The sequence below is a fragment of the Fistularia commersonii genome, chromosome 25, assembly GCF_037954325.1.
Source record: "Fistularia commersonii isolate RoL2024-O1a breed Wild chromosome 25, RoL_Fcom_v1.0, whole genome shotgun sequence".
Lineage (NCBI taxonomy): Eukaryota > Metazoa > Chordata > Actinopteri > Syngnathiformes > Fistulariidae > Fistularia > Fistularia commersonii.
The window spans coordinates 11,600,001-11,612,500 of NC_141308.1; the positions used below are offsets into that span (position 1 = coordinate 11,600,001).

Consider the following 12,500-nt stretch of genomic DNA (forward strand, 5'->3'; position numbering starts at 1 on the left):
GATACGACACGGAATTCGCCAAGGTCGCCCGTCTCCCAGGCGGAGATTCACGCCGTTAGCCGCAAAAGCTAACCTTCCCTTTTCAGTCCACCGCGTCCCCCCCGCTCGCGACCTTGTGTCGCGCACGTGGTAATCAAACCCGAGCCCTGCCGCCGGATCTTTCCGCCGGGGCTCGTATTCTGAAGTCGCTTCCAAGAGCGCGCTAGCGAAGGACAGGCGAAGACTCCGGGAATCAATCAGCCGACGGCTCCTTCTGGCTCCGCGGGAGCGGCGGTGTTATTTTCCAGGCCGGAGGGGCTCTCATTCTCCCTTCCACATCTCTATTTATTTTTTTCCTTTCCACATTCGTGATTCTCGGTTTGAATCAGGCGAATTTCACCCGGAGGATGAGCAAAGCAGCGACCTTTGCGGCTGACGCCGGCCCTGGTTCGGAGGCCGAGTTGCACCATCTCACCTCTTCGCTTCCTCAATGACCCCATCTAGGTCTGGTTTAGAGACACCGAGGAAAAAGAAGGAAGCCGAGATGTTTGGCTTCTTTTTGGTAGTGACGAGGTTGAAGAGGATCCGTAAATAAAGTTAGACTGAGATGGTTTGGACGAGGACGGAGGTGGGATGGTGAAGATCCGGGTAGAAGGACGCTGAGGTTTGAAGCTGAAGACCATGAGAGGAGATCTGGGAGTGCTGGGAAAGAGGACATGGAGGTAGTTTTTGTGAAAGGAAGGGTTAGATGGAGGCAGCTGATTGGCTGCGGCGACCGCTGGACGAAAAGGAAGAAGGAGATACGCCGACCCTTAGAGTTCACGTTTAATTGGTGCGCTCCACCAAAGAGATCTTTTCTCCATCTTTTCCCGGTCATTATTTTTCTCGCTCTTCGAACCGCCATCTCTGATTCAGATGGTCCGAAGGCCCGAATCTGGCAGAAGTTAGCGCTACCCGGGCACGGCTCCTACCCGACGGCTGCTTTCCATCTGTTGCTGCCCTCTGAGTGGACCGTAGCGGTGCTGCTTAAGGGCTCATTAAAGCGAACACGAAAAGACAACATGGCGTCGGAACAACGACGGAGTCGAATGCCGTGGATTTAATAGACGTCCAGACCGACAGCTTCTACCGCGCCACCTCCGTCTGTGTCTCCACGGAACTCAGAAGTGAGCTCTGAGCTGCTCATTAGTGGATGCATCGGTAAACAACCCATGCAAAGCATGTGGTGTATGTAGCCGGTGACCTTTGACAATGTTTGGAATGGACATACCTGTGTATGTGCGCAAGGTGAGCAGAAATGAGCCTTGAGATCTCCTAGGTGGAGTAGAACACCAAAGCACTGGCCTCCTAAATTCATCAGTAATTGGGTACAAATAAACTCCGCAAGTGACGGCGCGAATCTTGTTCCAGTACCTGGAGAGGACTACGATCACAATAAAAGATCCTCTGATTAGCCTCCAACTCATGGACACTAAATGCGACCTGTACCAGAAGGACGGACGGCACCTACACCAGAATACTCCAGCCATACAACTTCTCCTGGAGGAGCCGTACTCCAAATGGGGTTCTCTACGGTACATCACCAAAAAATGACCAAAGTCGTCCAATCTTGTCACCTTTTTGTCGTTCGTTGTGTCATACGACTCAAGGAAGCTGCTAGAAAGCTACTGTCGTGCTCACCGACTTGGAGGTCCCATCAGTACCCTAAAGGATGCAGTCCATCAAGATACTGGCCTTCAGCACTTGCGGTTACTACTCATGGACACCAAATGCTGCCCTTGCCAGAAGGACCGACGGCACCTACACCAGAAAACTCCACCCCTACAACTTCTCCTAGAGGAGCCGTACTCCAAACAGGGTCCTCTACGTCGCAGCGTCAAAAAATGACCAAAGTCGTCCAATCACGCTGCCTTGTTCCCGCCTGCCATGTCATGTGACTCAAGGAAGCTGCTAAAGAGCTACTGTCCCGCTCGCCAACTAGGACGTACCATCAGTACCCTAAAGGATGTAGCCCATCAAGATACTGGCCATCCTTGAATGCGGCTCCAACTCATGGACACCAAATGCTAACTGTAAAAGGACAGATTGCACCTCTCCTGGAGAAGCCATACTCCAAACAGGGTCCTCTACGGCGTGGCGTCCAAAAAATGACCAAAGTCGTCCAATCACGCTGCCTTGTTCCCGCCTGTCATGTCATATGACTCAAGGAAGCTGCTAAAGAGCTACTGTCCCGCTCGCCAACTAGGACGTCAAGATCCTGGCCTATCTAATGCTCGCATACAGCTCGGCCGACGTTAGCATTGCTACGTTAGCATCCCCAAGGCTCTTCCCAGTCCCGCTCTGCGCAGACCATTGAAGCTTCTGTGTCATTGCCTTATTTTCTTCAAATCCTGGCCCATAAACCAGGTTTTATAGTTTTTATTTCTTTCTCTGCCCAGTCACGCACTCAAGAAGTCAGCGGAGCAGGTTTACGCCCGCCCGTTCCCTGGCTTTGAATGAGCGGCAAAATGAATAAATAAAATAAAGTAAAAGTTCCTCCTTCAGGCAGGAAGTGTCAGATTTTACTTTAAAGAAATAAAATCCCCCTGAAATGACAGAGGAATAAAGGGGAACTTTTTCTTTGAGGCAGAACAAGGAGTGGAAACACTTTAAGGACTTTATTAAGGATTCATGATTCGTCCGGACGTTGAATAAAGATGTGGTCCACCTGAGGGACGGCGCTTTTATTTTGGTGGCCGTAATTTCCGGAACCGAAACCCCCGCGGGGCAAATTCAAGGGTGAGTCTGCTTTGTTAGCGCCGAGGCTCGCCGCCGTCCGGACGCCTCCAAAGAGGCGACGAGAGCGCCGAAAAAACAAAACAAAAGATGGCCCGCCATCTTTTGTTTTGTTTTTTTTTTTTCCGGCGGCCCGATTCTTTCAAAACAAAACAGCGCCGCTCTCCCTCTCCCCTCTGATCTGGAATCAAAGGGAGCGATGGCGGCGGAGGCGGCGGCGGCGCTGACCGTCAAAATGTGGCGTTTTGTAAAGGGGTCTCGTGACTGATTGGCGCCGTTTGTTCGCTTCGCGCCGATATCGCGGCGGCACGCATCTGCGAGATGAATTCTACAAAACGTAACTTCACAAGACACGGCTTCTTTTTTCTTTCTTTTTTATTTTCGGAATGTAATCTTTATTAAGTCGACAGACGAGGCGAGATTAACATCTCTTTTCCAAATCGGGCTCCGAAAAACAGCGTTTCAAAATAAGCGGAAGTAATCGGGGCTGACTGTAATTATTCATTCGTTCGTTCATTGTCTATGCCGTTTGTCCTGCGGGCGGGAGGCGGAGCTAAACCTAGCTGGCAGCGGTCAGGAGGCGGGGCTAAGCATCCAGTAGGCGGGGCTTAGCATCCAGGAGGCGGGGCTTACCATCACAGGGCTACAGATACAGACAACGTATCATTCGCACGTCGTGTTTAAACATACATATGCAATAGCGAAGCGAATTCGCATTTATTAGCAATCGCAAATAGAATTAGCAATAGCGAATCAGAGGGAACGTCGCTTCTGTTTGTGTTGAAGATTTGGAGACAACAGGAGACCTTGTAGAAGATTAGTCTTCCTCCATTGCGGCGCCTTTCAAAACAAACAAAAATAAACATCTTGTCGTTTAGCTAATGCCGTATCAGCGGTTCAAACGGGTTAGCACGTTTTCCTCAAGTGTATTGTTTCAGGTTTAGAGTGACGTGATCCCTGTCAGCCAACGCGCTAAGTGAGTCCTGCTACTTCCTGTTTGCTTCCTGTTTTGATGGTGATGTAAATGTAGTTCCTGGAAGAGTCTTGCCAAAAAACACAGCGATCCAGCGCGCGCTGGCGGCGGCGAGGAAGGTAAAGTGGCGTTTGCCCTACGAAGGATTTTTAATAGCGGTGTCAATGCCGCTGCCCGGCAGACAGATGAGGCCATTTGTGCTGTTGATAAAACAACGGAGGCTATTATTATTCGGAAAAAGCAGAGTTTGTTTGTTTTTATCTGCGGCTTATAATTACAAAGGGGATGCAGAGGGCGCCGTTATTGCAGCGTAATTACTGTCATATAGCTGTTGTTATTGTGAGAGGGTTCTCCTTTTCTGCACCTGGATTATTTTGGTCGTGGATATTTTTATTTTTAGTTCACGTTTTCAACAGTTGTGTGTGCTTGATTTGTTTAATTTAATTTAATTTCAATCCATTCTATGCAATTTCGTTTTAAATTTTGTTTGAATTTGGGTTGAATTATATTATTCTACTTAAATTAAACTTTACTTAATTCTGCTTTATTTTGTTTTATTCTTCTCCTTTTGGCTTCTTCCTTCAGGGGTCACCACATGCAAATCAACCTGCTTAATTTAATTTAATTAATTTTTTTTTATTTTGTGTTATTTTTATTAAGACAAAATATATTATATATATATATATATATATATATATATATATATATATATATATATATACATATATAAAACAGAAGTCATGATGTGTGTATATATGTATATATATATTTATTTTTGTCTTAATAAAAATAAAATAGAATAAAAAAATAAATTAAATATGTATAATGTAATGAATCATAAATAATAAATAATAATAATAATGATAATAATAAATAATAGATAATGTATATATATATATATATATATATATATATACACACACACATCATGACTTTTGTTATGTATATATATATATATATATACACACATATCATGACTTTTGTTTTTTATATATATATATATATATATACATACATAATGACTTTTGATATGTATTTTGATATTACAGTTTTTTAACTTAAGTATGCTTGAATTTCATTTGCTTTCATTTCATTTTTTCATTTGTTTTTATTTGTTTCACTTTCACTTTATGTCTTTTCCTTAACTTTTTTCATTTTATTTTATTTAAATCTTTTGGAACAATTATAGAAAAGCAAGTTTGTAAGTGCCCTCAGGCGAGAGAGAATATAAAACCGCCTGCACAAAAGTGACAGACGTGCAAAAGTGACAACCTACCACCTCTGCTATGGAGGTGGAAGGAAGTAAGACGTCGTAGTTGGGGGGGGGGGGGTTGAGAGGAGCGGGTCACGTTGCCAGAACCTCCAAGAACGAACCCTGATCTTCAACAATGTCATCGGTCGTACTTTGAGTTGAGTCTAAAGAGACGGCGTATTAATAGCACAGTAATAACACAGTAATAATGCAGTAATAACACAGTAATAGCGCATAAATTAACACATTCAATTACAGCTTCGCCCCCGAGATGAAGGAGTTGCGAGGAAACTCATCAATATTGTGTTCATCACAGCCGTGATGAGCTCCCTCCGGCCCCGAGCCTGCCTTCTCGTGGCCAGATGTGCGCGCGACGCCGTGAATATTCGATCCTCGCGGAGTGTGTCGGCGGCCGGCGGGCTGCATACCAATCGCTTCTGTTTTTGTTTTTTTTTTTCTACCCTCCGTTCTGCACCTGTTGCATCAGCCGCTCCTCCCGCAGCCCCATCATCATCACCACCACCCAGACCGTTTGAACCTTGAGCCTGATTAGTTTCTGCAGCTGTCGAGACGGTGAAGATAAAGATGATGTTGCGGCGAGAGAGCGAGGGAGACGCCGTGATGCGGAAAGCTCCGGAAGAGCTTCGCATCCGCCATGCCGGGCCGTTCTTTGCTTGTTAAACCCCCTCCCACCTTCCCCGCCTGCCGCAAACAATGCATGACGCCGGCGCCGTGACTGTGACGGCTAAGCTAAAGCGAGCTAAAACGCCGCCGCCTGCATCCTCGTGCCTGGCGGCCATGTTTCTACGCCGTCTTGCATGAACCGAGCGCTCCTGAATTCAACATGGCCGCTTTAGTGTGTGTCCGCTAGCGTAACATGATGCTAATGTCCTGGATATGTTAGCGGTGCATGGTTATCCGCTGGGGCTCGCTGTTACCGATAATTATCCGCTTAACCTGGAGACGCCGTCGCCATGACGACAACATCGTCTCATGAATTCATGTCGCCGCCGAGGAGCCGAGAGAGAGGGGGAGCCGTCCCGACTCGCTGCTTGATGGCTTTTGACGCAGGCGCGCTACGGACGCCACGGGTCCGCCTGCCCGTTAGCCCGCTAAGCTATTTAGCTGGTAAAGTTGGTTAGCTTAGCGAGCAATGTACTTGCTAGGTCCCCAAGAGTCAGTCATTTGATTTAAAACTAGTTTGTATTCATTTGAATGCAGAACGGCGTCTTTCTTTATCTCTGTCTCTCATACACACACACACACACACACACACACACACACACACACACACACACACACTGTCAATAATCCCTGTGATTCTTGACTGCCTGTAATGGATCAACGGTGGGATGATCCTAAGGCTTCCTTGACATCTTTGCCCTAACATACACACACACAGACACACACACAGACACACACACAAGCACGTACACACACACAAGCACGTACACACACACACACACACCTCTTCCTGATACCGTCGGGGTCTTTGATCAAATATAAAGCAGCAGCTGCACCACACAAATCCCCTTCTTCTTCTTCTTCTTTTTCTACCATCAATTTCTTTGCCCTTCACCTCCTAAACAGCAGCCATATGCATGAAAATGTTTACCGCACCCTCCCCTCCACACACACACACACACACAGACAGGTAAGAATATGTGTGTGTGTGTGTTAGAGCTGAATAAAGTATTTGCCACACCATCACTGGAAGGAGATTGAAAAAGCACAGGGGGAGGAAGGGGGGAGGATATAAAACCATCTCATGCACTTAAAGTGTCGCTGTATTTTCTCCACTTCCTGGTTTTGACCGTGTGTGTGTGTGTGTGTGTGTGTGTGTGTGTGTGTGTGTGTGTGTTGACAGGCACGTCCATAATCCAGGTGACTGCGACTGATGCGGATGACCCGACGTATGGGAACAGCGCCAAGCTGGTGTACACACTCGTGCAGGGGCAGCAGTACTTCTCTGTGGACCCCCAGACAGGTGAGTGTGTGTGACACACACACACAAACACACACTCATATATATATATATATATATATATGCACACACACTGCTGGATGACAAATCTGCCCCGAAGTTGTCCAGGTATAAACACACACACACACACACGGAGGTGTGGATGAGCATGCAAACACAGGCGCATTAAAACTGCAGATGCCCCTGTCCCTTACACACACACACACACACACACACACACACACACACACACACACATGCACCTCCTAACTATAACCGTTCACACCTTCTCTTGTCACACTTTTTCCCATCCTTTTTTCACACCCTGTCTCTTCTCCAGTTATTATATCTCGGGTGGGAATTGTGTGTGTGTGTGCGTGCGTGTGTGTGTGTGTGTGCGTGTGTGTGTGTGTGTGATTGTCGGCTTGAGTTTTGAGGGGGTACAATCCCAGATGGCAATCACCTTCCTCTTAGGTTTGATTGACAGGCGGTCCTCCTCCTCCTCCTCTTCCGGTGGCCCCTCCCCCTCCCCGAGAGGTCAAAGGTCAGGGCCCTTCCTTTCGCGTCCTGTCAATGCGTGGAAGACGCGGACGTTCTCGCCGTAATCCGACGCGACAGGAAGTCCAAAATCGAGGTCATCTCAGCGGAGGCCAATAAGCTGTAATATTAACATTTGTAATAACACGTGTATAACATATGCGGGCCGGAGGAGGGGGTGCGGGAGATAAACCGGTGACCTTTCCGTTCAGCGTTCGCTTCCCCGGCGGCTCCGTGAACGCCGCCGCGCCTCAGATCCGCCGCCGTCCACGTTAATAACTCATTAATGAAAGGTCGCGGCGTCTCTGCGGGACGACCGCTCCGATTGATCGCGACTAAGAAATATATATATTTGAGCCCAGCACGGGATGCTGCTGATTACTTTTTATTTATGTTATTTATTCATTCGTGTTATTTATTTCAATTTTTTTAAATGAAAATGGGCGGAGTTGTCGGCCGGGATCCCGGCACGATCAACAAATAAGAGAATTATAAAAATGGTATTTAATCATTTTATTCGGTTAAATGACGCAAAAACAGTGACGCGTTGAAGACAATTCCCTTTTTTTTTTTTTATTTATATTAAATGGAGCGACTCCGGTCTGGCTGCGGCTAACATTAGCGCGCTAACATTAGCGGTCGTAAGAAGAGGCAAGACTTTAAAAAGATGAAGCGGGAGGCTAATGTGATTTTACTGTTCCGTCTTTTTTATTAAGTGCACGGATGTACATTTGAATTTTAGATGAGAGTGGTCCGAGCCAAAGAGGGGGAAGTGGTACGTGCCAGAACGGGGGGGGGATTTTTATTACAGCTCCGGTTTGGCTGCAGCCGCTCCGGCATCAATATTGATCAGGAAACCCTTTCAGTGGCGTGCAGGTGATGGTGCACGGCAAAAATATAGACGTGTTCTTTCTTTGAACCCATGAAACACACCTGTGTGTGTGTGTGTGTGTGTTCTCCAGGCATCCTACGCACGGCCGTGCCCGACATGGACCGCGAGACCCAGGACCAGTACCTGGTGGTGCTCCAGGCCAAAGACATGGGGGGCCATCTGGGCGGTCTGTCCGGGACCACCACCGTCACCGTTAAGCTCAGCGACGTCAATGACAACCCACCGCGCTTCACACAGAGTCAGTCACACACACACACACACTCACACACACACACACATACACTGAGTGATTATATTGGTTTCAAAATTAATCTAACAAAACAGTTAAAAGTCACGAGTATTATTATATGTACTTGAAGTATCTTCTGATGAGTGTGTGTGTGTGTGTGTGTGTGTGTGTATGCGAGTGTGTTTGCTAAAAAGGTGGATTGATCATGCAAGAATTTGATTTCTATTCAAAATCACATCAGAAAAAAAAAAGACGGTAATCAATAGGATCCATAGGGGTCGATCGGGAATCTATAACAAACCCTGATCAACATTAATCCCACCTGGATGCTTGTAGTCAGTAATTCATTGATTAATTGATTATTATGAAAGGTTTCTCTCAGGGCCAAAACAGTGTAAACAGGAAGTTATGATAAAATCTACCAATCAGGAAGTGATATTGCTGGAAGGCTCCTGATTGGCTGATTGTCTTTTACTTTGTAACAACAGGCAGCTGAGTGACAAGGTGTGTGTGTGTGTTTGTGTACGCACTGTGAACGCTTACACACACACACACACACACACACACACACACACACACACACACACACACACACACACACGCACACGCTCCAGTATCCAGGCCTATAACTCAGCATCCTGTAGTCCCGCCCCCTTGTCCCCTAAAGTCCATACCGCCTTTTCATTGGCTGATTCTCCCACGTGGGGGCGGAGCCTCACAGATCTGACTGTACCATGAGTGTGTGTGGGTGTGTGTGTGTGTGTGTGTGTGTGTGGGGGCGACACAGACTGCCTTTATGTCTGTTATTTTAGTGTCGAGTGAGAAAAGGCGTGCTATTTCCAGCGCACACACACACACACACACACACACACACACCTTCCCCCGCGCTCCGTCCTCCGGGCCTCATTATCAAACTTTTTTTTTTTTGTGACGATGAATGAAGTCGGCGGCGGCGGCGGCGTGCACGTGCACGTGGGCGGAGCGGACATTTTTCATTTTTTCGGAACGCCGCTGATCATCTTCAACGTACCGGCGGGAAATCGGCTATTTATAAGTTTCTTCCCCCAGAAATGTCACTCCTCGGCTGACGGGTTCCTGGCGGGTTCTTCTGCATCCCATAATAACGCCGGAGGACAGTTCTCCACGGTGGAACCACCAGGGTTCCTCCAAACACACGGCCTCGGTGGCTTCCAGGTCAGAAGCAGGTGGAGAAGCAGGGTTCTCCTTCCTGGGTTCTCACCAGGTTCTGCTTCATCGGTTCCCCACATGTGAGGTCTCCATGTTCTCCTTCCTGGGTTCTCACCAGGTTCTCGTACCAGGGTTCTCCAGCCTTGGTTTGGGGTCTCCATGTTCTCCTTCCTGGGTTCTCACCAGGTTCTCGCACCTGGGTTCTCCAGCCTTGGTTTGGGGTCTCCATGTTCTCCTTCCTGGGTTCTCACCAGGTTCTGCTTCATCGGTTCCTCACATGTGAGGTCTCCATGTTTTCCTTCCTAGGTTCTCACCAGGTTCTCCTGCATGGGTTCTCCAGCCTAGGTTTGGGGTCTCCATGTTCCTCTTCCTGGGTTTTCACAAGGTTCTTGTATCTGGGTTCTCCAGCCTAGGTTAGGGGTCTCCACGTTCTCCTTCCTGGATTCTCGCCAGGTTCTGCTTCATGGGTTCCCTACATGTGAGGTCTCCATGTTCTCCTTCCTGGGTTCTCACCAGGTTCTTGTACCTTGGTTCTCAAGCCTAGGTTTTGGGTCCCCAGGTTCTCCTGCATGGGTTCCCCCTGTTTGGGTTCTGCATGTTCTCCTTCCTGGGTTCTCACCAGGTTCTTCTTCATGGGTTCCCCACATGTGAGGTCTCCATGTTCTCCTTCCTGGGTTCACCATCTTCAGGTTCCTCCCACGATCCAAAACCCATCAGCATATCCTTAAATCATCCGTCCGTGTGATTGGTTGCACCTGTGATTGACAGGTGACCCGCCCAGGTTAAGCCCCGCCCCTTCCCCCTCAGACGACCCCAAACAGGGGAATAACGCCTCGGAGGCGCCCGATTGGCCGATCCTGGCGGTTTTCATCCGAACGCCGACCTCCAGGTCCTGGTTTCCAGCCTGAGCTCCTCCTCCTCCTCGGAGCGCCTCAGCAGAGCCGTCCATCGACCCGCTGTGTTTATTTCGCGCCGTAATCATAATTTTTTCGTCGGATCTCGCTCTCTCACGGCCGGGAAAATTGCGCCGATCAATGAGTAGGATTGACGATCGGCGCCGGAAGGGGGAGGGGGCGGGGCTTATCCCAGACACCCCCCCCCCCCCCTCACCTGCATGAGGAGATGATGGACGAGTGCACGGGCAGCGCACGGAAAGATTGGTGTGGTTTTAACGCCGGGGAGGAAGAAGAAGAAGAAGAAGAGGAGATGGCCTTCTCGTAAATATGACTGATTCATTCCTCCGGAAAGGAATGGCTGCTGTAGCAGAGATTTAGAGAGAGAGAGAGAGAGAGAGAGGGATTGGCGGTGAATGTACAGTAAGTGTGTGTGTTTGTGTGTGTGTGTGTGTGTGTGTGTGTGTGTGTGTGTGTGTGTGGAGAACCCCCTCATGATAAAGTTGCCAGAGGAGTAAGACAAAGGGGGGAGGGGGGCGAGGATGAGGCTTAGAGGAAGCACGGCGGGCGAGCACGCGAACGCACACACACACACACACACACACACACACACACACACACACACACATAATGAGGGTATTATGTCCCTTAGTGAAAATGAACCGTGGAGAGAGAAGAGGAGGAGAACAAAGAGCGACGAGGAGGAGGAGTTGGGTGTGGGATCAATAGTGCTAATGTGTGTGTGTGTGTGTGTGTGTGTGTGTGTGTGTGTGCGTGCAGGAACAGGAAGCATGTGTGTGATGATGAGTTCAAGTATACGCTTGTATGGGATTAAATAGAACCTGATTGGAGGGGAGGGATCTGCAGTTTGACCTCTCACCCCTTGGCCGACCACACACACACACACACACACACACACACACACACGCGTGCAGAAACACACACACCTGGCACGCATCGGTGCAGGATTGAAAAACATGAGTAAATCCAGTTTCTGTTTTGTCCCAACGGCGGGAAATCCAGATTTCACAGCTGAGCGATGGCGGCTGTCCTCCCCCCCTCCCCTCCCCGGCGGAGGTGGCGGCCGATTGGCTGCGGCGGCGGCGGCGCTGGCGGCGGACAAACCGCCGCGGGTCCAAAAAGCACCAATCCGGCATTGGATTCCATGAAAGTCCGGTTTGATCTCCAAAGCTGGCGGACGGCGGGCGAGTTCGCAGGCGGGATTAAAAGCCTTTTTATCCTACTTTTACTCCCCGCCCCCCCCACGCCAGATCAATGGCGTGTTGAGCGAATCGGTCCAATCTGGCGTCGCACGGCGAGGAGGAGATGGACTCTATCATCTCCTGCAGACAAACACTCCCCTTCCCCCCCCCGACTCCATGACCATAAACCGCCGCTACGGCTAATGAAGCGCTCTGCCCACAGTCGGGCGATTAGCCCCGCCCCCGGGGTTAATAATGGCCGCCCGCGCCTCTTCAAACAGCGTTTTGAATTATAAATGCCGCCTCATGCAATATTAACGTGTTAAATAAAGCCGATTCGGGGGGGGGGGGGGCTGTTAAGCGCAGACTTTAAGCGTCCTTCCGCGGCCGGCCGGCCACGCGAGCAGACGCCGCCTCGCTTCCTGTCTCATCAAGCGGCCCCCGCGACCTAATGGCTACGGCTAAACGGCACGGCTAATGTGCACACCGACGGCGCCAGAAGATGACGGACGGCCCCCGGCGGCGGCCATCGGTCCGACCGGCACACAAAAGCGGCGACTCTTTTTAGGATGCATGGGAGAGAGTTTCAGGCTGAGATCAGCAAAGCGTGAAGGAGG

The 12,500-nt window shown here is 49.2% G+C and overlaps 1 protein-coding gene across 1 annotated transcript in view; it reads left to right on the top strand.

Moving 5' to 3' along the window:
• cdh24b (cadherin 24, type 2b) overlaps positions 1 to 12,500 on the top strand; it is a 111,743-nt gene that overhangs the window by 55,328 nt on the left and 43,915 nt on the right. The window contains exons 4-5 of the mRNA XM_086172590.1: positions 6,847 to 6,966; positions 8,442 to 8,609. Of these exons, the coding sequence (XP_086028716.1) occupies positions 6,847 to 6,966; positions 8,442 to 8,609 (288 nt within the window). The remainder of the gene's footprint in view (positions 1 to 6,846; positions 6,967 to 8,441; positions 8,610 to 12,500) is intronic.